Source organism: Centrocercus urophasianus, unplaced genomic scaffold (genome assembly GCF_019232065.1).
Source record: "Centrocercus urophasianus isolate 14NV4802_14NV808 unplaced genomic scaffold, USGS_Curo_1.0 seq_30, whole genome shotgun sequence".
Classification (NCBI taxonomy): Eukaryota; Metazoa; Chordata; class Aves; order Galliformes; family Phasianidae; genus Centrocercus; species Centrocercus urophasianus.
The window spans coordinates 9,860,528-9,888,062 of record NW_024884867.1 but is presented as its reverse complement, the minus strand read 5'-3'; the positions used below and the strand labels follow the sequence as shown (position 1 = coordinate 9,888,062).

Genomic DNA, 27,535 nt, shown 5'->3' with positions numbered 1-27,535 from the left:
TATGTCAGTGTCAGAACTGTGCATCTTTTGTTATACAAAACATAGTGCCAGCATGCCTGATGCACCTGAAGTAAGAAAATTTCACTTCAGGTACCATACCCCTTTGCTACTGCTAAGGCCTTCCGGATCAACAGTGCATTTGATACAAACTCAATCTGGTGAGGTTGAGAAATAGAAAAGCTTTCAAAGCTTCTATCTCCACCCACAAACACATACACAGCGTCTGCACTTTTGGGACAACCCCGCTTTGCTGTTTAGATATGAGGAGTTAGAGAGACCCAAAGGAGGCCCAGTATTCTGCAGATGAACATCACCTTGCTCTCAGAGGCACGACAGGCTCTAGACAGCTCCATTTTTCCTTCAGAAGAAAGAAAGCCCCATAATCCTCACCTCTGACAGACAGATGGAGGAGGCTGGAGATGGATGGTTTAAGACCTGCCCACTGTGCAGATCACAATCTTTAGTGCTAGTCCTAGTGCTTTATTTTTTTTTCATGAGAAAGATCTGAAAGCTTTCCTGAGCTTTTTCCTGAGCCCTATTTAGGCCCTGTTTGCCATAAAGCCTCTCCTGCTGTCCCTACAAGGGACTGACTCTCACTACAAATGCAGAATACACAGGCAGAAGGAATTTCCCAGCTATCAAAGCTCTTTTCCATGCAATACACTAGCCCTGCCCTGCAGACGGGGCATTTTTCACATGCTGAGCCAGCACAGCTCCATCAGCATATCTTCCAAATGCAGACTGGGACGGGTGCAGTATACTTCTAACATGGAGCCCTCACAGTAGGACAGCGAGTCTCCACTGCTCCCTGAACCAGGAAAGCTTAAGGGAAGCAAGTCTGTTTTTGATATTATCTACCCACCCCTGGAACCTTTTGGCCAAGGAGCACCCCAGCCAAGAACCCTTCTGTCTGTGGCTGCCAGGAATAAAAACACAGTCAGAGACACAATTGTGTGACATTTAGAGAACAGACCTTCCCTCTCCTGCAGCCTGCACCAGGAGAACGTAAATCAGCTTCAGATTGTGTCCTTACACCTTTCCCTCAGCAGCTCCTCACAACAGATACAATATTTTCCACAAACACAGAAAGGAAGCCTCAGTCACAGCACTCCCTGAAGGAGTTGAGAAGCCTTGGCAACCTCAGCGAAAAAGCAAAAAAGCAGCAGTAACAGGGAGAAGACAAGAACATTCAGTCCTTCTCCCTTCCACTACCCATCACACCACCAGCATCCCTCTGTTCAAAGTTGAAAGGCAGCTTCCACCAGCAGCCTCCAAAAACACGCTTTCACTTCAGCGAGCTGAAGGAATGTCACTGCACTGGTCAGTTCATGTCCTACCCTTTAAGACAGTTCTCATAATACGCGAGGCCTGGTGTGAGCAAACTGCCTTGCTGAATGTGTCTCTGTGGGGCTGGGAATGCTGGTCAGGAAGGAGCAGTGCCGTCTGTCATAAAAAGGGCCAATATGTTGTCAAGTTGCAAAGACTCTGCTTGAGAACAGAGAACTTGCAGCTGAATAAGCTATGCCTTAAATTATCGACTTTTTTTGGTTCCAAAGAGCTTCCTATCTCTGCCAACATGAGCAATATTAACACCAACTCCTTTCACAAAGGCTCTTCACATAATAGGCAATAACACTTCGAAATATTTCTTGAGAAGAGAAAGACAACATTCAGCACGCAAAGTATAAGCAGACTGGAAAACACTGCACAAAACCCAGGGAGAACTCAGGTTTTCTGCCACTCACACCAGACAACAGCAAAAGCAAAGGCTGCATTTCTAAAGAAGCAAGCGAGAGGCCTGCAAACAGGAGTGGTGCATCCTCTGAGCTGTACTTACAGGAGGTGATGCCAGGTGGGAAGTAGAAGAGCTGCTGGAGGAACTACCAGAGCCTGAACTGGGGTAAGAAGGCATTGGCACAGAAGCAGCTAAAAATAAGGGAAAGAGAAAAAAAGAAAAATACATATATCAATACAAAATAATTTGTCAACATGAGTCAATACTAAAGTGCCTTTTTCATCTTCTTACATCAGGTTTATCTCACATACCAGATATTGCCAGCTAAAGGAGAACAGTAGAAAAACTGGCATTCTGTTCAGTTCTGAGATTTGCATCCATCCACTCCTCCACACACTAGTTCACCATTACAGCTCTTAGGGTGGAAGGTCTCAGAACATCCAACCAAGATCAAATTTGAGCGTGCAACCATTTAAGTAGTTGAATAATTTTAAACAGAGATCAGATGGGGCAAGTAAGTGAGAAGAGCATTTTGCTTTGCTTTTCTTCCATTGAATTGGCAGAGAATGAGTATCTTGTGCCATTTTCTACCTTTACAGGATCTGTGCTAACGATTCCATGTTTGTTAATTGAAAGAGAGGCAATAAAAGACCCTAAAAGAACACTTCTGTTTGAAGTAAAACTCTGTCATTTTTTGCATTAACTACTACAAAGTTCTAGACAACAAAGTGGAGCAAGCAAACCAAAACTACACTCCTCAGCAATTAACTGTTGAAACGGTGTTTTAATTATAAAAGAATGGAAAAACAATCATTCTAATAAAAGGCTTTATAAGGTCTTCCCTTTTAGCCTATCAAAGAGGGTTAAAGGATGGTGAGATCAGTGAGATCAGCACAAAGAGAACAGCCACTTAGAGGCTGAAGTCCTTAGTCTGACAAAGATGCAATGAAATCCAAAAACAGGAAAACAAAGCCAAAAAAGTGCAGACTTATTAACTGGAACAGGGTCATGGTGCTCTTCTCCCCCTGTTTGTTAACATAAACAAAAACCAAATGTTTAAGTTGTACTGCAAACAGAAACCAATTTAGAGCTCTGGGGCTTGTGCAATAGAAAGCCCCAGCAGCACTGACGTGCACACATGTACAGGTGCCTTCCCCAGTGCTTTAGAACACACACCAGGACACTGCATGGTAGATGCAGAATTAATGAAATCTTTCTAAACCTTCTGAGAGAGCTTTGTTTTGTTTTGGTTTTGCTGTTTTTTTTCTTTTAACCTTCCTCCCCCCCATCTATGCCGTGCTTAGTTTGCTTCTTGCAATGCACTGTTAAAACACGGCTCCAGATCCAGGACAGAAGCAAGCACTGTGGTGCCCTGAAGATGGATGTTTTGGGAGGTCGGTCAAGGGTTTGGCATGGAGAGCTACACCACCCACATCCCCTTCCAGCTCCCCAGGCTTCCAGCACAGCTGCTTCACACTGCCCACGCTCAGGGAACACACACAGAGATCTGGGAAGTTGCCTGCAAAAGAGAGAGCTCTGTCCTGCCTATACCACTCTGCTTCTGATCTCACAGACTCCCACAGAGGAATCCCTATGACCTTTCTCAACCACTTAATACTAGGAACCAGAGGCAAATCTCCCCATTTTTATCCTGCCAGCTGCTCTGCACCACTCACCTTTGCACAGACAGACCCTCCCACTATGCAAAGGCTCTTAAGAAAAAGCAAGCGGCTTTTGAACTGCGTCCACATGCAAAAATTGTAGTGCTGGCTGTTTTTCCTGGAATTGGTATTTTCATTAGAGTCATATCAGTTCTCTCTCAAGGTCCATTCCATTCTAATTTTGGTTTTGTGTTTATTATTGATTTAAACCTGGCTGAAATTGAGACTTTTCTAATTTTGTCTGTTTGCTTTGGCTAGCTTTCCATTAATCTAGAAAGACAAGTAGGCAGACTTCACTACCAACTGAAACTCAAATTAAAATGCTATCTGTTCAAAGCCCAACCTTCAGATACAGCATTTTTAATCACGTTCTCATTTTAAACCCAGCAAGCTCCCCAAATCCACGCTGTAATACCATGAGGTCAAATACAAAAGGACCTGATGCTAAAAAAGGACTTTCAGTCCATGCATCTCTGCCTTCCATGCACACGTTGGTGCATTTTTCCACGTAAGGCACATAAGACAGCTTGAAAGCACAACACTCACTTCCATCTCCTCCACACACCCTGGCACTCCCAGTTTAAAATTAAAAAGGCTGCAAACACTTGGCTCATCATGTTTTCAGCTCAAGTCTGAATGTGGGGAATGTTAACATGAATGGTAGGCCCCCACCCAAATCCAGAAATTGCTGGGTTGTAACTGTAATGTAAATAAGTCTGTTTTCATCACTGTCCTCTCCATCTTGTTCCAGCAACAAAGCAGCCATCGTGCATGTTGCTCAGATATCCAACACCAACTGGTTTCTGAACTAGAGAGCTAGGAGCCACAAAGACAAGGCTGTGCTCCAGCTGCGTGGATCCTGATATCAGATCCCACACCTGCAGAAATCCCTGCTGGCACATCATCCTACAAAGGGACTCGGCTGCCCTAAAAATATCTGATCCTCCAGCTTTCCTTCTGTTTATTTGGAATCAGAGTTTTATGCGCATTCAGAGGAATGTTTTTGTAATTATTTCAATTTAATCAAAACTAGTCACTAATAAGTCACTTAATTGCAGACAAGGCAATAGTTTAATAGTTTAATTCGCCTGAAGAACAAGCTGCTTTTTACAGTTAAAAAAAACTGCACCACCACCATTTTGTTCACGTACAAGTCCAAGTGATTTTTTTGCTAGTATCTTCCTGGGCAATGAGGCACATCAAGATCATAAAAATGCAAAAAGTCTCTAAGTCAGACAGATCTCCCAGACACTGAACCACCCCACCAGCACTGCAGTGTTTGCCTATGAACCATAACTGCTCATGATTTATACTCTGAAGTCACAGTAAAGGAGGTACCAGCTTAGCATTCATTAAAGACAGGAGCAAAAGAACTCCAAAACAATCTGTGTGGGCACTAATTACCGTGTGTTTACTGAGCAGACTTGCACAAGCACCTAATTATGCCCTATTACTGTAACACACTGCCCCATACCACACAGGGAGCAGAAGCCTGGCTACAGAAAGACGACATCCTGACTAGACGGGGTATTGTAAAGATTTTATTAACAAAATTGCACACTTCTGCAGTACACTCTTAGTCACAGGTACAAAACCCACAGTATAAAACTAATTATAAACAGAGAAAAAGTGGATGCTTCAGTTAAGAAAACCCAAGGCCCTGAATCCACTCTCCAGACTAAAGCCAGTGGCAATCAGAGCTCAGTGGTCTGGATGTCAGAGGATATATGTCCTCGCTTCAGAGTGAGATGACTGGAGAGCAGAGGATGAGCTTGTCAGAACAGCTGAATTTAAAAACTTCTGACAGAAATGTTGGTTTTGCTGAAACGTCTTGAAAAGTGTGAAAATGTTTGTGAGTGAGGAAGCCTGGACCTTCTTGGCAACTTCAAAATTCTCCACTTAAGAAAACTGTGGAACTCCTAAATGTCATTCTGAATTCCAAAATTTCACTGTTTAAACTTAAAAAAAAAAAAAAAAAAAAAAAAAAAAGCATCTTTCATCTGATTTCCCAGGATGAAGCAATAATATATTCAAACAGAACAAACAGCTCATGGCTCTTTGTTTTTTTATCACTATGTTTTAACCAGATCTGGATGACTCTCGGCAGCACTTGGAAAGCTAGATGATGTCTTCAGCTCTGCAGTCAGCACTGATCTGCCTGCAGGGGCAAAGGCCACCTCTACAACCAGTGGTTGTAGACCTGAACAGATGATACAACAAACTTTCCTATGGGAAACTTGCACACTCAAATCTCAATGTGCTAGTGCCACTTCCACTGAAGTCACCAGTAGCACAGTTATCAGCTGCCTGGGAGAACAGATATAAGGGTATACTGTCCTTCCTCCAAGCCTGAGGACTCCATCATTCAATGGGAGCATGACCATCATGATTCAGATATAACCAGCTTTCTTCTCTTTGATACTTCCTGCATTCATGCTGCAGTGATTCATACAGATAAAGCAGCACAACAAGCTTAGTTCTGCACTCAGCTCTGGACTTGGCTTAGTTCTGCACAGAAAGCCATAGTAGGATAACCCTTCAGCCACCATGATCTTGTTTCATCATCTGGACCTGTGTAAATACGAACCCTGCTACCATGCTAAGCAGCATCCTGATATGAGTAAGCTTCACAAGGTCACCATGATGCAGGCATTCATTTACGCAGTGGTTCTTCTCTCACCAACTGGCAAATCAAAGGCTCCACGTGGAAGTAGTCCGGCTCTTCACTGTACTTCCCAGGTGCCTCCATACACCACTGCCACCCAGCAGTGGTAGACTACAAGAAGGCTCTTCTCCAGTAGCAATCTTCTCCCAGTACACAACAATTTAATGGCTTCCCAAGATGGGAATGTATTTCTCCCCTCATCTTCTCAAAACCAGTATTAGTGTATCCTGCCTGGGGAGGACTCCAGGCTATGGATGCATGCCTGGGGATGGGGGAGTTATGACAGTCCTTACCTGCCTGCACAGGTGCCCTCTTTACTGGGCCGTGACCATGCACCATTAATTCTGGTGCAGCTGGGAGCAAAGGCTGAGCTACCATCCCCTGCTTGTAATGGTGCCTCTGGTTTCCACACAAGGGTGCACAAGTTGGAAACTGAGGCCAAGCCAGGGGAATCCTTCCCTGTTTGCAGGGGGTTTTCCATTCCCCTGGCCAGTGAAGCAATGGAACAGCTGGAGGTAGGAGATGAGTTGGTGAGCATGCAAGGCAGAGCTGTGGGAGTCCTTCCCCACCCATTTGGGGATCAGACTTTGAAGGCTTTTTCCCAGAGAGCAGAGGTGGAGCAGGTGCTGAGGGTTGAGCTGGCTTAGGAGCAGTCCTAAACAGGCAGAATCTTTTCCTGCCTGTGGAGCAGTCCTGTTTCCCAGGACTCACACCACATCTTGTTGGCTTGCAAGCTCCCCTAAACCAGAAGTGTCTTTTCTTGCCCGCAGGATGGTCACCTACATACACAGTTAAAAATCTGTATCAGAAATAACTCAGAAATTCTGCTCTGGGCCAGGAAAGAGGAGGAAAGAGACTGCAGATCAGTGCAGACTTTAGATGTGGAGGAATCCACTGCAATATTTGTTCAAGGGGCTCTGTGTTCAGAAAGCACTGGGCACACTGCCACTGAAACTCCCAGCCCTCATGTTGGGCACCCCAAAGCAGCCACTGCTGGAAATCTTGGCTCTCTTACTTAAGAGATCAAAAGCCCATGAATATCCTTCCAGAAGAAAGTAGATGACTACACAGAATTCCATCAAACCAAGTCACTTGGCCAGAGAAGAATTATAACCCATGCATTGGCAGCAATTCTGAATTACTTTCCACCAAAAATAAACCTCTGAATCGCAGTACGCGTGGTTAAAAGTTTTCAAAAATTTTGATTCAGAAGAGGAAAGAATTTTCAATAGAAAACTGCTGTTCTTTCAACCAGTTTTCACAGAACTCCAAAACCTCTAAATTAAAATTTAGCAAGAATTTTGAGGTACGCACTGGAACTGTATTTTTAACCCACAATTCAGCAAAGCCAACCTAAGGTACCACAACTAGAAAGCAATGACAACAAGGTCAGCTTCCTTCTGCCCATTCACTGTACTGAGCTGTCCTACACATATAGGTGAAAACAAGATCTTCACACACAATCCTGTTTACCTGCAAATATCCCTACTGGACAAGCATTCCATAAGAAGAGATAAATGCATTTCAAAGATACATTTACTTCTGAATTAGGTTTCTAAATAGCCCCCACATTCTCCCTTTGAAGATACTTCAGCAACACTGAATACATTCTGATGGCAAAATCTGGACATGACACAGTAATGACCCCCTGAATCCACACCTGAACAAGAAAACATAAAGCAGCCTTTTTCTTTCCTTTTGAGCTAGCAGCACAGGAAGATGTCATGGTTTGGAAACCATTATAATGAAAATGCAACACTTACATTTTTTCATTGAGGCACTTGCATCCAAGAATGGGTGATGAAAAAACTCATCTGAAAAAAAACCAACACGAGCAATGAGTCAGCGAAAGGAAAAGACCGTAAGAAGTTTACAAAGCAGTTCAAGCATAAAAAGGGACAGTAATTTTTATAGTATTTTTCCATGCAATCTAGTCACTTAATCATGGAAGCTGACTACTGCAGGCAGCACTGGTAAAGAATACAGATGAGACGGGTAAAGATGTGGGACTTTTTCCACAGAAAATGAAGTTGCCGGGATCCAAGGATCACTATTTAAGGATGGGTAAAAAAAAAAACCACAACAAACCAAAGCCAAACAACAACAACAAACAAACAGCAGCTCGTGTGCGACCAGGCATCTCTGCAACATCAGCTAGGGGTGAGGAGGGAAACCAGGTGGGCCAATGAAAAAAGGCAAGGACAAAAAAAGCTTTGCTTGGTAGTGGTGGTGAGTCTCAAGCATATCCAAGTGGCTTTTCCTTTCCCACAGACTATTAAAGAATCTGGTAATGTTCTGCTGCAAGCTACAAGCCTGGGCTGCCAGAAGCATTCACTAAATTAATTGTGAATAATTCCATCTTTCAATGGCTATTGCAGTTGAGTCAGCTACTGAGGGTCAGAAACAACTGTGTCAGTAGTTGGCATGACTGTGTCAAAAGCTCTTATCAGCAAGAAAAGGCAAATGCTAAGATGCCAAGTAGCATTAAAAGCTATAATACCTAGTTGATCAGAATGACAAAGTCACCATAACTGTAGGGATCCAAGGGAGATATACATTTATTGTATTGTGCTGCCACTAATCCCACAAAAGAGACAAATGACTTCTATTGAGTGATATTCCATAATACATAGAGGGGACCTCATCCTGCATTCAAGGCAGAAGTGCATTTTCCAAAAGGCCACCACAGAATTACAAGCCCAGAACTCCTTATGGCACTTGTGCTGGTATATCTTCACTCATTACAGGAGAATTTTCTCATTATCCAGGTCATGAAATGTTTCTGTCTTGGCCTGCTGGAGACTCTCTACATGTTTTCCTGTCTTAAGTAGCTTCTGATTCCTTCATCTCCAAACCACTGCACTTCTGTACTGATTCTTCCTCTGTTGTGACCAGCAATGCAAAGCAATTCAGCCTTTCAGAAGTATCAGTCATGGATCAACACTGATTACTTGGCTAACTGTGAGCTGTTCAACTTGTTTTCCCAGCACGAATTTCCTGTTGCATCACCCGAGGTTTGCAGATTCCTGAATTCTGTAAACAGCTCCTCTTTGGCCAGACAGCTTTCCAGAAAGCACAAACTGGTTTCAGTTTTGTGGGGCTTTTTGTTTTGTTTAACATAATCCCTTTCCCTTCAGCCCATTCTTGCCAATGCAGTGCCAGAATCCTGCAGTCAGAGCCCACTAGTATGGTGCTCAGCACAACAGAAGTCATGGAATCCTCTGGCAGGGAACATTGGAATCTCAGATAACACTTGCTGTGGATGGAGAACATCCTTATTCACCAGGAGCTGCTAGTCCACTTGACTTTCATGCTGCTTCTTCAGCCCACTCCTCCAGAGGCACCACCCTCAGCTCAGCTGATTCAACCAGTTATGTAGTAACATCTTAGAGGGTGGAAGTGACTATATTTCTTTCATGTTTTCCCCTCCAAACTGCTTGTTAGTTGTTAGTTGCTAGTTAGTTGTACTTGCAAAGCAAAATTTAACAAGAAATTGTAATCATAAGCAGGCAGCTTGCAGTTGAAACCTTCCTTGTCTTCCTCTAGATAATCTTGAGATTGCAAGTTCCTGGTAGAACATACAACAAGTCAAAGGAGCTTCAACCTCATGCAGTGCAGCTGTGTGGAGCAGCTGAGATGTGGGGGAGCTCTGTGGAGAGCACTGCTCCTATCTCTAAGGGACCACAGAGGGCCAAAGGGACCAAATAAGAGCAGCCCTGGCTCAGCACCACACACAGATCCTAACCATCAGAGCACAGGAGGGTAAAGGGGACAGCTAACAAAGGTACAGACCATCAGCCAAATTAGACTTTTTATAAATAGCGTAGGTGAGCAGAGCCTTCAGTTAGCTTGCCAGCAGCAAACCAAAGCACCTGTCTACCAGGAGAGCCATCTAAGGGAAGAAGAGGAGAGGGAGATCTGCTTCAGACAGGATCTTGAGCTGTAGGGCGTTAACACTTTGTGTGCAGCTGGCCATGGGCAGCAGTTGAAGACACGACAGAAGTTGGGCACAGGGAAGTGCTCTCAGCTAAGCAGTGCTACTGTTTTGGCAAGAGGCACTACCCAAGCTGACACTGAAAGGAAAAGACTAAAGGTCCATTCAGCAAGTGTACTTCAAACTGTAAGCCCCCAGGAACATAAAGGAGCTGAAGACCTAGCAGCAGAAGACAGCAGAGAAAGGAAAACAAGAAGGAAGAAGGGACGAGACAGAGAACACAATTGGATGATGAGGAAGAAAAGATTGGTCTTTAATAAATCACTGCTCTGGGGTATGTTTTCCCCTTCACTGACGGGAGATAGTGTAATACAAAATGAATAGATCTCAGTGGCTGTCTGGCATCCTTCTGTAATGCACAAGGAACATCTCTAGCACAAGCTCCTTTAACAATACATTCACAAACTCTCCCTAAGAAATAATTACATATTACAAGGACACGCCAATCTATAGAGAAAAGGATCCTTTATGTGATTAGGGGGGGAGAATCTCAATCCAGTAAGATATTCTGAAACTGTTGTCCCGAGTGAAATCAAAGTATATTATCTTAAATTTTCAAGAGCTAGAGAGACAATGACTCATGCACTCTATTCTGAAGAAGTACAAAACCAGCTAACAGGGCTGCTAAAAAGGTTCACCAGACTCCATTTCTGACAGCAGGGAAATGGGAACCTGAAATGTAGTTCTCTTTTGAGATGTACAGCAGCACGACAAAAGAGGCAGAGATCCACAACCCAGATAGAAGACCTGCAGGGGCTATTGAGAGAAGTACTTATTTTCAAGTCAGTCTGTCAATACTTTCAATAATTCCCTTTGGAAAAGGTTTGTTTTCTTATTTCTGCAACATTGTACACAGTTGTCCTTTACATTCACCATGCAATAATTACAATCAGACTTGTCAATCCATATGCTTGCTTTACCCTGATGACAGTGTCCCCAGAAAGGCACTCCCATTATCTCTAATCCAAAGGAATAACAAAGGCTGCATCATCAACTAGCACATGTTGCCCCAAAGGAAACAATCCACCTGAGCTGATAAGCACAAAAAAATAACAGAAAACCAACCCTTAAAAGACAAGTAACAAATCCTTTTATCCCAAGTTGGACTCTAAAGTAATATTCTGAAAGTATACATGAGCTTACCCTTATTCAATTTATTTTTGCAAAAAAAAAAACAGCCAGTTGTGTGACAACCTGATCTAGCTGTAGATATTCCTTTTCACTGTAGGGGAGATGGATTGGATGACCTTTAAGAGCCCCTCCTGACTCAAGTGATTCTTTAACTGTGTTGTGATACTGCTCAACTGATATTTCACACAGACCTGTGGGCTCTGAGACCCCAGCAGCAGGGAAAACCAACAGTTAAATAGGCTTGCCCAGTACTAAGCACCACTCAAACAGATGCTGGGCAAGCAAAACTTACCATTCCACCAGCAGCACAGACCAGTGAGAGGCAAGCTGCTCACTGCTGTTCTCCTCTGCCTTCAGAGCACCACATGCTATCAGGACCTTGGTGAGAGACACTATTCTTGTCCTGATTTTCACCTGAGAAAGGGCTGTGCTATCTTTACCCAAAGGGAAGGGAGAAGGAGAAAAGACCAGAGCTGCCTTAAGGTGAACTGGTCCTTTAAGGGACTTGAGAAAAAAATTCTACATTGCCTGCTTTTCTCAAGATCATGACTTTCAGAAAAGGCTGCAGGTCTTTCAGCTCACCTGGGCACATCTGGAAGAAGCTACTACAACCAGAACATCCTGGCACCTAATATTTGTTCTCAGCCTAGAGGGTATTTAAAAAAAAATAACAATAAAAAAAAAGGGATTATCACAACAGACCCATGAAGAGGGGGGTTATTACCTGAACTGACCATTAAATTGATATAGCTTGCAGCTTTTGGAAGACACTATGACAGTTAAGAACTGGGATGCACAAGTTGCACATTTCACCTGATAGCACACTGAACACAAAAGACAAACTTCAAAAGCAGAAGCCAGGAGAGGGAACATATATTAGAAAGCATTTGATGAAGTCTGACAAATCTCTGGGTTCACAAAACTTTACTGGAATCCATATGGACATTTCCAGCACATAAATAACTAAATTAAATCAAGATCATTGAGTCTCCCAGGCAGATAAACACAGGTACCACCAGTCTAGTTGCTTCTCCAAAACTACAAAGGTTTGTGCAGGAAATGGCAGAACAAGGCACAGACTGGCAGCAGAACTCAAACTGGAGTGGCCTCTTACCAAAGTCCATGCGGTCCTTATGATTGCGCTGCAGGAGGCCCAACAGTAGCTGCCTCAGGTGGCTTGATGTCTCCCTGGGGATGCTAGGATTGAAAACAAAAGCAAAATAAGAGACTCTCAGTCTGTTTAAGCTACTTCTGCATAGTCAGAAAGGCAAACTGCAAATGCAAACTTGCGTTGTCCCTGCTGGGCTCACTGGAGAGAGGCTAAACAGGAACATCTCTATTTGCATCCCTGCTTGGCTTTTACTCCCCATTGTAACTGCTAAGGCTACAACTAATCTAGCTGTTGTGGCCTCTCCCATGAGCACCTGCAATTCCCCCTTCGGCAGCAGTGCCAATACCATCCCTCCAGCTCTCAGCTCAATCCAGTCAATAGGCAACATTTCACACTGAATAAAATCTCATCTACTTGCTCTAGTGGGAATAAAGAAGTCATTAAAATGAAGCAGTTCATGAGGGGAAGTTTCCAATTAAGAATCTGGTTGTGAATATGTATCACCAATTACTACCATTTTATTAAAGCATTTCTTTTTAAACACAGCTGGCAAGTGACCTTTGTCTATTTGCTTCCCTGATATACAAACAACATTTATTAACCAAAGGCCATTAAGATCTGGCACCCAAAGCAAGCTAAAATTAGCACAGCTATTTCCCCACCTTCCAGTATGACCAGGAAGAAAGTACTCCTTTCAATGGTCACTGCAACACAAGAGAGCCAGTAAATCACCGTTCTCACCCCAATCCCATAGGTAGATAGGAGAGAGGCCAGGGCAGATCTTTGCAACTCCAATGTACTGTGAGAAGCAGGGAATAAATGAATGGATTAAGGAAGGGAAAGCAGAGTTCAGCTCTTGCATAAGTGGATTTAGATCTGTTACTTTCCTCTGTAACCAACAGCACCGTTAGGGCCTGTAGCAGCAGGTCCTGCGTGCAGCCAGAGCAGAGTTCTCCAAATTAAGCCTAGGTGGCTCCAACTCCTCTCAGCATTAACTGTGTTTATCACTGCTGTGCCCAGCATGGCCCCACGGCCTGCCAGGCTTTTCCCAATCCCCACACAAGGGTCAGCCGAGGTAATGGCACGAGTGCTCAGCACAGTAATTTGAACTGCGTGGAGCCCGAGCCTGCTCAGTAGCACAGCACGTGATTCACTCGGGCAGCGCTGCACTTTGCTGGGCTGGCATCACTTGCCAGCCTGCAGCCAAGGCTGACGGACGCTGGGAGAAGCAACTGTTCCTGCACAGCTTCCACAGACAGGGTGGAAAAGAAGTTGGGTCAAATGGAAGAGAGAAGGAGTGCTAGTTGGCTCTACCAGAATTCCATTCGGTCTGAAGTGAAACCAGAGATGTTGGGCAAGGTGTGTATTTATAGGCTTCATAACTATCTGGTTATTTTTCTGTGAAGTCCTAGGCTTCATCTGTGCAGGAATTTGAATCCAGTGATTCCTAGAACAGAGAATCATCCTAAACATACACCACCCTTGTTTGTATTGGAGGAGACGCTTTTCCACCCCTGACACTGGAACAGCTGTGCGCTCTTCCCAGCCTGACAGAGGAGACCACAAGGACTCTGGGTGGGATGCAGATAAACTAAGAGTCAGTTTGAGCCAAGAAAAACAACCCCTTGTCAAAAAGCACGTGCCTTAGAAGCACACCGAGTCTACTTCTCAGGATACCCAGGATACCACAGCTATCAGTCTCCTGAAAAATACATTAGTGTCGGAGATCTGCAGTCCTCCAGTGTTATCATCATCATTTATTTATTCAAAACACAAAGCACTCATCCAAAATGAGCCTGTTTCCCAGCAATGACTTTAGCTTTTGTATGATTTTAAAGCCAAGGAACAGGCAGGTCAAGTAGTAGACCTCAGATGCTAGAACAGACTGACGAGATGGCAGATTTACAGTCTGTTTGCCTCCTCCATCTCTCACCTCTAAAACATCAAGCTTAGAAACCTAAGCAACAAAGCTGCCACTTTCCTTCCGTGATCTAGATATACTTTGCCATGCAAATCAGGGCAATGAATGTTAATTATTTAGATCAGTGCTATTAAAATTGTGAGGCCTTTGGGCTTGTTCCTACTGCCACGGGCTCCCCACCTCAGAATGGCATTTCACATGTCAGCAACAGCATCGGCTTGGGAGGTAGAGGCTGCTGGTGAGGATTTAATCAGCTGTTCTTCCCCACCCCATTCCCAAGCCAAAAACACACCATCTTCCATGGTGATGCTGGAGAGGTGGCTGCCAGCATGCCTAGCCCCAAGGAGAACAAAACCAAACACTGGCACTGCTGCTATCTGAGAATGAAGTCCTGAGTTGTTTCATGTCCCATCCTGTACTGGCAGGGCTGGTGGGGGCAGTTCATTCGTGTTTGCTCAGGAAATAGCACAGATTGCAGCTCATGTTAAAACTTAGAAACTTCAGAAAGCATTAACAAAGGCCACTTTGGATCCAACTTCTACAGTGGAAAAAAAAATAATGGGTTTGGATTTAAATACTGTGAAATTTGAGAGTTCAAAAGTAGAGTCGAGTGAAAATAGTAAACACAGAGTGTCCATAGAAAACTCACAACAAAAAAAAAAAAGGACCAATCCCTATAAGAACAGACATGCAGTCCTCTTACAGAAGGGTTTTGTTTCTCCCCATGGCTGTCTCCTATAGCACACATTAGCCATGCAGCAGGGCAGTGTGATCAGAGGCAGGGAGCTTATTAATAGCAGTGATTTTTTTGAATCACTACCTCAAAGGTGAGCAGCCACGTTTTACACTGTGTACGGGAAACAGAAGGTCTGCTTTCTGCTTACACAGACTATGTGGCTCCAACCATATGTCAGTGGTTTTGCTCTGAATTGTTTCACTCGATCACACACTCAGATTCAATCTAAAAGAATACAGACCAACTTTAGTCCTGATCAAAATTTGCCTCTTTGCCACAGATCAAAATATGAAGTACTTACAGGAGAACTAAATGCTTAGCAGAAGCCATTGCTAATCACTCTGGCTTCTTTACAGCTTTTTCCCCCATCACTTGGACCTGTCTGAACTGATAAGGAAAAATCCATACAAAGCAACTCAAGGAACTTCCTGCACATGTGGCTGCATTAGCAGCTCTGCCAAACAGAAGCTAACTTTCTGGGCAAAAATGCCTTCCAATATTTGGATATGTAATCTGGAACTTCAGTCCTTTTCCTCTACTAGGCTGAGATTTCCAAAGCCTGCATGATGCTTGGCTTTAAGAACGTAGATCAAAAGTACAGACCACAGCAACAAAATCAAAATATACTGACAAATCAGAGCACTGATGTGCTAGCACATCACTAGGTAACATACACCCCTGGGATGAAAAGAGCTATCTTCCCTGTATGACCAATGGAGACTGCAGCAGTGTCCATTACCACAGAGGTTATAATATTTCCTCCTATTAGCAGGATGGACACAAGCAGTTGCTGTCCTGACACGTGAGAAACAGCAATGTGATCTACACAGTCAGGTACAGCAGGTTACAGGAGAGAGACTGCAGTTTGGCCACTTACATGATTCAAGAATTGCCATGATTTTTATTTTATTCTTAATAAAAGGCTGTTCTTAGCCTCAGGGAAGCCATACACCAGAAAGGACCATTGCCTGGTTCCTGACATCATTAAAATCCTGATTTTTATATATATATTTTTTGCGATAAAGGAGGGTAGCATTATCTATAGAAAGAGAGAACACCAATTATGGAAACGCAGTGTTCTTTCTCACAGGCCATATCACCATTGGTTTAAAGAATGGGGCAAGGCAAGTTGCCAAATATTTTTCAGTCATCTCTCAAGTGACAAGCTGGGAGCACGCAGGGATAGGTGTAAAGACAGAGTAAACAAGTGCATACAGACAGCAACACTGGGAAATGCTTACTTCGGCATCAGCATCTTGTTTTTCTCATAGAAGAGACGAAGATCCTGGGGGCTACTGGCCTGTAGAGGAAAAATAAAACCAGTATGTGAAACAGCTTACAATAAAGGAAGAGGATCAGCATTTCTATTTCACAGTTACTCTGAAGAGCAGAGAGGCACTTTTCAAACCCTCACAGACACAATCAGAAGCTGCAGCTTGCTTTAGTCTAAAAAGCCAGCGCTGATCCAGAGTGAAAATACAGCATTTCAGCCTCCTGCCTTTCTGTCCCTGACCTGGTTCTGCCCTGCTCCCCCTTTCTGAGGGCTAAGCTTCATTTCAGTGGGCTCCAGCGCTCAGGTCAGAGCTGAGCTAATAGTCTCACTTAGGAGGCTAAATAACTGAACGTGAGGAGTCCCAGATGACAAATGGCAGCTCCTGCTGCCAACATGGATTACTGCTGCAGGGTATTTAGAAAAGGGGCAGAGTCTGTTGATGAACAAGGAACCTGAAGAAATCAGGAACATAAGGAAACAGCAGCAGAATCAGTTTTCTACTTTAAATCCAGGACGCTAGAAGGTCTCGAGTTACAGGTCCTACTTGTGCATTAATGTAATAATTACTGGAGATGTGGACAAGCTCCCAAATTCTGAGAGAGGAGATTTAAAAAAAAAAAAAAAAAAAAAAAAAAAAAGGCTTGGCACAACTGAGGTTAAAAATAACATTTCCAGTACAGAAACGCAGACAAAGATCTCCTAACGTCATTCCTCCGTTTGTTTTACACAATGAATAAATACAGGCTAGGAAGCTAACCCCAATGTCTTCAGCTTTTCTGCTTAAGCAAAGTCTCCTTATTAAAGAGAGAGTAGGCTGGGATGACACAGACAAGGTAAATATATAAACAGGGAAGGAAGATTAGAAAGATTCACGTGCGAGCAATTACTGGTACAGCACAATGTTTAGGAAAGCGTGAACCAGGAGGCATCAGGCAGCTCTCCTGGCGTTGTGTGCTCCAAAAACCCTCAAGCCTTCCACCTACTGCCATTTCAAAATTGGAAGCATCTAAGGTCAATTAAGATGCTTAAAATGGCAAATCAGACAAGTAAACCCACAGATGGCCATCACAATACCACTAATACAGCACGGCTGGAAAAGCAGCCACAAGATGCTGTTTCAACATCACCTGTTCCCTCTGGCTGAAGATGAACATGAAGTTAAGAACTACTGAGAAAGCACAGTACAAAACTCTGAAAGAAACCAGAGGGAGCTGCTAATACCAACAGACTGCTGTAACACTGATTAGAGCAACACTTCTTGCTTAGTGTTAGCAAACCAAACCTACTAACTTTTCTGTCAACTGGACCAAAACAGGCGTTGCTGTTTACACACTCACCCACCCAGATCCTTGCACAAACAGAGCTACTGGATTCCTAAGAGAAGGAAATCAAGCCTTCCTAGTTCCTTCTGTAATAATCTATCCTCCGTCGTTCACAGACACAGCAGGGACTCAAACAGGAGGTGCAAAATACATTCTTGGGAAACCATTCAAATGAATTGAGTTTGGCAAAGCATGCTGTCATGCAGATGCCGATCTCTGTCAGCATTTCCAGTCACTGCCATTCAATTTGATTTGGTAAAACTCCATTTTACACCTCACCCCTTGCAGATCTTGCACTTTAATTAGATTCCTAATATTTGGCAAACTTCAACGAGGCAAGTGTACACACTGCACCAAATGGCTCAGCCACAGCACTCTGCAGAATGAAAAATACGCCTGACAGACAATGAACAAGAAGGAACAGAGCTCTGCTCTGCTGCAGGGAAGCCAAGAGTCTGCTCACATGAGAGAGGCACAAGCCTTGGCTGTTTTCTCTGTTAGTTTCCTGTTGCAACAACTCAATTGTTTCACAAATACAATGAAGCTCTGATCTATTTCAAACACTGTTTTGTCAGAAATTTTCCTGGCAATGAAGATGGGGTATATTAAAAACAGAACATACACAAAACCATTAAGAAACCTCCTCTCAATAGAGGAGGTTTCCACCACGCCAGTGCTTAGAAACAACATCCTCAATAAAGATCCCCTCTTCACACAAGATGCTAGAGGAAGGAATTGAAGTGACAGTTCTAGGCATTAAGGACTTATCTAGAGAGATACTAATCTATAGAGATACACCCTATCTAACCAGAACATTAGGAAATCCTTGTATGCACCTAACAACTGGACCATTCAAGGTACACAGAGCCAGCTGCTACCTGTAGGACAGCACCCATCTGTCAGAAACCAGGTATGGGTACAGAATGGTACACAATGGGTAATTCAGCTTTGTTTTCCCCACACATAGGAGACACAGCAGCAGGCCAACTCCTGCCCTTGCTCCTCCTCTCACGTTTCTCTGGAGCAGCTGCACTGGTCTGGTTTTGTCTGTCCTTTCTATATATATAAGACAGTCAGACAAATTCAGTCTTGCCACTCTGCTCCTTTGTACTGAGCAGCAGTGGAAATATGTTTAGCCAACACAGGCATTCAGCAGAACCTTGCCAAATCCCACTTGGTGCTGGCTGCCTGCAAATAAATTGCACCCAACAAGCGGTGGTGCTTTCAGAAGCACTCAGCACTGGATTTGTTGTGCTTGGGGGGAAGCTGGATGCAAAAGCACAGAGCTCAGTCAGAAAAGGACCAGAGACATTCACACCCTCAGTGAACAGCACTGTCTAGTCAACATTTCATAGCATACGTAATGGTATCTGCTCCAGTTAAGTGGCAAGCATCCAGGGGATCCTGAAAGCACAAGCAGCAGGAAAAAAAAGTTATAGATACAGATAGCTATATCCTTTTTCCTTAGCTGCCCATGGAGGCTTTTCTCTCAGCTCCCATGAGAACAAATACAAGGCAAAAAGCCTGTGGCTCACTGACCACAGCAACAAGTTTATCACTGTGCCAAGTTTTGGTATAGCAGCCTACCACCACTTTTTAACCTCAGTGGGGAACACGTCTGCCTACAGACACAGAGAGGAGCTCTGGGAACAGAAGAGCAGCCCGCCTGGCAATAAACCAGAAGTTCAAATTCTGGGAATGAAGTCCTCCTCCCCCAGTTTTCTTCAAGGCCCATTTTACAACACAGCAGTTGTTTTAAGTGATATATAATCCTAGTACTTACGCCAATTGAATTGACTCAGAAACAAAGCAGCAGACTTGGTACGTCAGGCTTAGAAATTAATTTTTCATCTACCAGCTAGCTGGGATAAGAACATACGCACACAAATTAACTCTTTCAGAGCTGCCAGACCAGCAACTTGTGCACACTCTCTCTCTCCCTTCCCTGCTCCTCAGCTCTCTTCATGCATCAATAGCACACTGCAGCCATACGGCAGTGAGGAGATTTGTGCAAGAGCTCCAGCAGCAGACAACCAGGTCTCCTGGTCCTTAGCAGAACCTGATAGCCCAATCTTTTCATCTCTAAGCACAAGAGAAAGCTGCTACGCTCTCAAGGCATTTCTCAGGATGGCAGCAAGACCTGGAAATGCACTGTTCAACTCCTGTCCTGGGTGACAGGAATGAAGAGATGCAAGTGCAGACCACTTATTAGGCAAGGCAAATTAACAATTCCACATGAATACAGTGCTCAGCAAATCTGTTTATAGGGATTTTGAATCCTATTAATCCCATCACTGTGGCAGACTCGCTGTTTTGTTTATGGGCATGTTTAATACAAAAAGCTCCTTATGACAGCTTCACAGGCCATCCTACCAACTGTTCACACTGAGCATCTGCAGCTTCTTTCTTGTCTGCATGCAGGGAAGGAACAGGAATGGCTTTGGGAAGTTGCCTTGAGTGACCCCGCTGCAGTTAAAATTAAAACTCTGAGACAACTATAAATCACATCCACAGACACACACTCTCATACACACATCTCTGTCTAGATTTACAAGCACTTTCTAGACTGACAGCTGCCTCAGTCTTTCCATACATGTTTGGACTTCTCTCCATCTAACCCAGTCCCCCAAAGCCCATTTATTTTTAGACACTAACTCCTTGCTACAGATAACACCGGAGTCCTTTGGGTTTGCATACCCATGAAGTTGTCCAATTGGCTCATAAACAGCTAGAGAGTCCAAATGCAGCACATTTAATTCTCATGGGAATCTCAGCTACCAGAGGTCAGTTGCTGTCCTGGACAATCTGGAAGGGAATGCATTGTGAGGATTTAACCTCAAGAGGTTACCATGAGAAATCCAGTTGCTGGCTGCCCTGCACAACCAGGTTTGCTGGTGGCACCATGCAAAGGAAGCCTATTATCTCTCCATCCATTTCTAGATGTGCCCCCCCCCATCAAAGCACCAGGCTTTGGGGTCTCTCCAATAACTCTGGCAACAGGTCCACCACTTTATCAACCATCCTTGCCTCTCTTCTTAAAAGCCTGCAAACAACAGTCTGCCTATCAGCAAATTCTTACAAAACAGTCATGCCAACAAAGAAATAAAACTTGTTAACCTTTAACTAGATTTCCTACATCTGCCCTGGCCAGGCTTCATTCACCTGAAACTTGCAGCCTAGAGAAGGCAGTTTGTGACACAGTCAAAACAAATAGAGGGTACACAGAGAACCATCTGGGCTGAGATTTTCTTTCTCCCTAATCAAACAAATCCACAGCTGCTACTGCAGTAACAAATGAGGCTAGCATTTTGTTTCAAAACACAGACCCCAAAAAAAGAAAAGGGCATGGGGAAAAAAGTAAATCAAAACAGAGAAATAAATGACCCCCCCCCAGCCCAACAGATGCCAAATGCATATGGGAGAGAAAGAAGTCATTGGGTCAGGCAAACACTGAGCAAAGCAATGAGCAGGGACTGAAGTACCCCTTCATTGCCCAGTGCAAAGCCAGAGAGTGCCATGGCTCAAAGGGACGCAGGCATTGCAGGACTGCCTCACCTCTGTGTGAGCCTGAGGACTCATGGTCAGAATAACAGCAGTCCATTGCCCATCTTCCCATCTAAAACCTTGGCTGGAGAGCTGAATGAAGCTGACTGGTATTTAATTTTATTTTCTGTGAGAAACCTTCACTCTAAAAGCAAACATTTTCAGAAGAACATTTCTGTGACGTGCTTCAATGACAAATAACAAAGGCTACCTAACTCTTTTCAAAGAAATCAGATGCCCCAAGGTTGTATGAGATACTTTCAGTGGAAAAACTTAAGTGAAAAAACACCTGTGGAAGTCACACAGGTGCAAGCTAACACCACCTGAAGGAGCACAACATCACAGGCCTTCAGAGACTGAAAGGCTCCAAGAGACAAGACTTAATTGGTGCAAGGCTCCCCAGTGCACACAGGGTCAAAGCTTGCTTTCTCTATGCCCCCCCTTTTTTTTTTTTTCTCCTTAATGCACAAATATTTTCTTTCATCCCTACAGTCATTTTCTCCACTCAAAGACACCAACAGCAACAACGAGTGGATGCAGCCAGCAAATGGGAGCCATTCAGGAGTTTCCATCTACTTAGTAGGGATGTTTATAAAAAGGAAACATGCACAGGAAATGAAGCCTTGTGCTAAATAGAGACTAAGCTGGTGGGTAGAATATAAGACACTGGAATGGAAGAGGCACATGGTAACAGGGAAAAGATTACTCTGAGGGGGGAAAAAGTTCTTTGCTCTGAGATAAAAATCAAAACATACCATCAGTTTATTTCTGTATTTGTACACTGTTGCCTACAACAGACAGTGAATTCACTTTTTCCCTCCTGGTGATATAACTATATAAACATTCAAGGTCTCATAAGAAATTGTCAAGAGGTGTGGAGCTATAGCTCAGAAAATCCTGTAGCACATAAAGTTTGGCCTACTGCATGAGCATAGATTCCACTCCTCCTCACCTTTGGGGGGAAAAAAAAAACAAACAGCAAAACAGGATGAAGAGAAGTCAGAACATGAGGGGGAAAAAAGGCCACAGATCACATTTGTCCTAACTGATCTGAAGCCAAAGCACTGCCATGAACTGGAACTGACATCAGTATGCAAATCTGTGGTTTCCTGTTTTTCCATGGATTAGACAGATGAGCTCTGCAGAACTCAAACATCAAATAAGTAAAGAAGCATCAACAACCTGAGCATCTCTCTACTATGCTATAAGCCAGCAAGGAAAACACCTGACAAGCACAGTGCTTTAAGTGGTTGTAAGGAAGAGTGTGCAGATCTCATTGGGCATGGAAGAAAAACTAAGCAACATGCAATGTACTCTGTCACACTAATGACTGGGAACAAGACAAACACACAGTTTAGATAAACTCCAGCTATATATGAGATTAAAGGTATGTGAAGTAATCCTAAACTTGTGTAAGATTGAAGTAAATTCTCCATCAATTGGGAATTTAAAAATCAGAGGATGTTTTTCAAAACTGATGTTTTCTAACTCAGCCAGCACTTGTGGCATAAATTACAGGGTGGAGTTTTACCAGACTGCTCTGTGTTTGAAGGCATTTGGACTTGATCAACTTAAACATTTCAGGTTGGAAAGGATTACTGTGAGATGACAGAAGACACTTGAGCTAAGAACCTAATTAGCTGCTCTAAAAACAAAAGTTACTTCAGCTGCTACACGTTACCACCAAATCATCCTTAATATTAACTTGCAATTGTCCTTTCATAATTGGTGCTTGTAATTCTGTTGGGTATACATTGAGCATAGCATCATAAATACAAACTTTATTTAAGGAAAAAATAAAGCAAGTGTGTGCCTGGAAATACCACTGCTTTAGCTGGTCCATGATAACTTTCCTAAGGAGATAACCTTGCTCAAGGATTTATAACCATGAAACACATCTCATTGACATACAGCTCAGAAAAACAAAGGGGTCTCATCTTCTGGTAAGATCTCCAGCATTAAAATATATAAAATACCACATTGCCAGTATGCTGGACTGACAGACAAGGGCAAAGCTGGTTCCAGGTGACAATATAGATTACAGATACTTCAGAGGAAGTGGATTTAGAAAATAGTAATAGTGAATTTGGAGAAAAAAAAAAAAGATCCAGAAACCTTAGATCTAAGCAACTCACCTGAAAAGGAGCCTTTCCTGTCAGACACTGATAAATGATGGTTCCAATACTCCAGAGGTCAGCTTTGGCATCGTAGTGTTGAGACATAATGACTTCTGGTGCCTTTTTAGGAAGAGAACACAAATTTGTCTTTTACAAAGGATGCAGATATTTTTGGCAGGTGCAAGAAAAGGAGCAGAAGTCACCAGTATGCTTTAAAAACCCTTATGCTGTTACACCTCTTTTGGAAAAACACAGTTCTGTCCCACCCCAAGCATACCATTTTCTGCTGAACCAACTGCACTCAGAAATTTCTTTGAAACCACACAGATATTCTGAAGCAAAGCAAACAGCAGGTAAGTGCCTGAGAAAAGCAAAGGCTCACATTGCACAGGTAGACTTTAACTTCTATCCTGATCAGCATCACTTGTATTTTCCTTATTTAGTCCAAGTTGGCAGCATATTAATTATGCTCCAGAGCTTGCTGCCAAGGCCACAGTTTGGTTTCAAAGCCAAATCTGTGTGCTGCAGTCCAGCAGCGTAAGCCCCACTGTGCCTCAGAGTCTGCTTTCCAACCCCACACTGTGTCCTTGGCTGCTCTCTCCCAGGCCTGCTCCAGAAGCTGGACATGGTTCCAGAAGCTGTAGGTTCAGCACACAGCATGCACGGGGAGCAGCAGCAATGCAAGAGGGGCAGAAGGACAGGCTTGCTAATCCCACACATTTGTAACAACAGATTTCATCGTAGCATTGCCAGCATGGAACAGGATCAATTTTCTAGCAACGTTAGGAGCAAAGGCCACACGTAACAGAAAAAAGTGGCAGTGAGAAAGTTAGGGACAGACAAGCTCCTGTCAACAAGGGATGACACCAAGCAAAGCCAGAGGACAAGAACCGCAGATGAGGGTTTCAAGCCTCACGTGACGTGGATCATATCAGCATTCAGCCACAAAGCTTGCTGTGGTTAACATGCCCTTCTTTGTAAAGAAGCAAAATGAAAAGAGCAGCAATGGGCTAGGAGGGAACAAGGGCTTGCCTTCCTGCAGATGTTCCCAGCTAATGCACACAATCCACAATAGCAATAAAGACAGGCTTCAAATATCCCCTAAATTTCAGTTTCATCCTCCCTGCTGACCTTCCCTCAAACCTATCTATCAGTAACTGGAGAACAACATGAAGCATTCTGAGATTCCCTGTCCAGAGGTCTTGAAATTAAAAACAAAAAATAGCAAGCTAGAGGTCATTGGTAATTTCTTCCAGGCCTTAAAAGCCAGACATTTTGATTTACTTTCACAGGAGACTCAGAAAGAAGTATTACTAAAAATAGACATTTCAGGAAACTCTCCTAGGAGAAAAAAAAATGACATCATCTTCACATATAGCATAGTTCAAATAAACATCAGACTTCAAAGAAAGAGAAAGGGAGGAAGTCTGTTTTGCTCAAGTTTGTGCTGTGGAACAGACTACCAAACACACTCCCTCTGTGCAGCGCAGCACAGTCCAGCCTGACTCTTTGCCTAAAGGGTTCAGACTTAAAAGCATGACAACGTGCCTATGGTCCCCAGAACACTTCTAAGAACTTTAGCCTAAACTGATCTATTACAGCTCTCTACTTTGAGCTCAGGCACCCACAGCCTCCAGAACTATCACATGGCTGGCTCTGACATTTTTATTTCTAGCCTGGTTTTATCATTTTTAATTTCAGACTTTATGCAACACTGAGGTCCTGACTGCTTCCATGAACACAAACAACAGATCACCTCCTCATATCCAGGTTCTAGACTAAAACATGCAAAGGAAGAGGAAGGGAGCACTTCGTTTTTTAAACTCATCTGTTTCTCAACCTAAGGAGCCATGTTTGAAGTAGTTGGTTTGGTGGAAGAGTCAGTGTGCATAGGGTGGTTAGAGCAGTGAGAGAGAGCAAGTGAAACACACTGCAAACAGAAGCAGTTAGGCTCCATTTACATCAATTCCCTGAGTACAAAACATACTTTGCTGTAAGTTAGCAAGAAAGGCAATAAGGCAATATCTGTGTCTAAATACGTTAATAGGACTGAGAAGATTTCACAAGACTGAAGAGCAAAGATCAGCTGGTATTTTACTACTGTAAAAACTAGTTAAAACTACTGTTACACTGGGACCTTCCTCATTCCTCAGCATTCTAGCTTTCTCAAAAACAACTGCAAGATTAAGAGTGACAGTGGGCTTGTGGAACCACAGCCTCAAAAAGGCCTGCTGAAGCAATGATTTACTGAGGTTCTTCAACAAGGAAGCAACACTTGAAATACAGCCAGATGTGTGAAATATCATCCTGGCCCTCACTCATCGCTGTTGTTGCTTCGCTTGCAGCAGAGGAATTACATTTCATTGCCCAGTGCCTTCAGCAGAGGGGCTCTGCTCATCCCTGGGAGACGCAGTTTTTGGGAGCAGAGAGAAATGAATGTTCTGCTTTGTTTAGTTTTACTTATGAACAGCTCACCTGAAAGTTAGACAACACCACAGGCATCTGTTGTCAGGCACTACCAGCAGCCAGAACTCAGAAGTATCCCTGCCTAACAGATGTTTTTTTATTTGTTTTTTGGTTTTGGGGGTTTTTTTTTAGACAAGTAAATAAAAATCCACTTTCAGAGGTGGGAAAACTAATGAAAAATGAAGTTTTGTTTCTGGGGAGACAAAGCAAAAGCAATACAGAAAAACTTGTAAGCAAGCCCACTTACCATGTACATTGGTGAACCACATAAAGTTGCTGCCATCATATTATTCTGCAGGTAACGGGCAAATCCAAAGTCAGCTACGAAAAGAAACAGAGGTGGATCAAGATCAGACACAGCAGTTCCAGAGAGCCTGTACCTTTGCTGTTGATTCCCATAGTTCCTGTGAGTTCTCACAGCAGGTAAAGTACCCCACCTGAACCACAGAACAGATACCTCTCCCTGAGCAGTAACACTCCTGCACTCATTGCACAGTACAGACACAAGAAAAAGAAAGACCGAGCTGCTTAAAGTATTCAGAAGAATAAATTCTCAACCATTTCCAGAAGTCAGCAGTAACTCTTCTGTATCTACTGGTCTGCATTCCAGAACGTCAGATGCTAAAATTTTCTTGACTTCAGAGATGGTGTGCCAGTTCACACTAGCCAATTCACCTGCTGCTGTCTCAGCTTTCAATTTGCAGAACTGAAAGTTACCCTCCATTGAAAAGTATAACAAGCATCCAACAGAAACCACTGCTTGCCACCATCAACATTTCTTGAACTGTTCTACTGAAAAACAGTCTTAGCCTGTTCCTTCAGAGGGGAGAAAGCTGAACCATTAGTTCACCTGACAGATGGAAAAGCCAGGGGCTAGGAATACCAATATGAATTACATCTACAGGTTACTCAGCATCTGATCATATGATATTAAGAGGTTCTCTCAAGGTTACTAGATATTTCAAGCCAGGAGATATCTGACACAACTGTTTACACTGTCACCTGTCACTAACTGGAATGGCTAGCTATTCCCTGGACCACTTGTTTCTCGGGGAAGTAGGAAGAAGGCTGAAGAGCAGCAATGCAGCCCTCCTGTGTCTACAATTCCCAGTCACTTCCATCTCCCAGATAATTCTGCACTTCACAAAATCAATCAGCCATAGCCAAATTGGCAGCAGATTTTAAAAAACTTTTCCACTGAACACTATTTCTCAACTAAATGAGAGCCCTTGCTGCACGCTGCAGGATTCGGGCAAGAAATAGTTGTATTTAATCAGTGTTAGCTTCAGTCTGTGAACAATACTATGACCTGACAGATTTCCACATATCTGTGGGTGATATTAGCCAGCACTTGTTTCTGAGGCCTACAAAGGATAAGTGGAGTTTCTGGAGCATTTGTCCCTGCTACAGGACCAGCTATGCTACTTGCCATCTTCCTTAACAAATATGCAGAAAGAGAATTTCTTGAAGACATAGCTGAGAAACCTGGCTCTAATTCAGACTTTGAGATGTGCCTGACTTCCTTTGTGCTGTGAAACCAGCCAGAAGAGCAGTGAGTTTTAGGCCTTAGAGACACCAGTATTTACTCTCAGCTCTAATAAAAGACATACATAAATCACTGCAGCTGCTCTTTTCTTGGTAAGCCTGGAGATTACAAACCTATTAGGGCAGGTTGGTATCTGTTTTTACAAAGGGAGGTACTGTTCAGCTTGGAAACACAGCAAGACTCACTCAATTTATTTTGCATTAATCTGTGTCCTGACAGAGCAGAAAGCTCTGCTGACTGGAGGCTTGCTGAAGTTACCTGAGCTTGGCTATTTCTGGCAGAGAAACTAAGTGAGGAAGTAATAAAACATTAGA

The 27,535-nt window shown here is 43.4% G+C and overlaps 1 protein-coding gene across 3 annotated transcripts in view; it reads right to left on the bottom strand.

The window, feature by feature from the left end:
• Window positions 1-27,535, bottom strand: part of ULK1 (unc-51 like autophagy activating kinase 1) — a 73,154-nt gene that overhangs the window by 24,695 nt on the left and 20,924 nt on the right. For all 3 annotated transcript variants that reach the window (XM_042828807.1, XM_042828806.1, XM_042828808.1), the window contains exons 7-12: window positions 25,923-25,996; window positions 23,228-23,329; window positions 16,196-16,254; window positions 12,301-12,383; window positions 7,825-7,875; window positions 1,838-1,926 (exon numbers count right to left, since the gene is read on the bottom strand). In XM_042828807.1, the coding sequence (XP_042684741.1) occupies window positions 1,838-1,926; window positions 7,825-7,875; window positions 12,301-12,383; window positions 16,196-16,254; window positions 23,228-23,329; window positions 25,923-25,996 (458 nt within the window). The remainder of the gene's footprint in view (window positions 1-1,837; window positions 1,927-7,824; window positions 7,876-12,300; window positions 12,384-16,195; window positions 16,255-23,227; window positions 23,330-25,922; window positions 25,997-27,535) is intronic.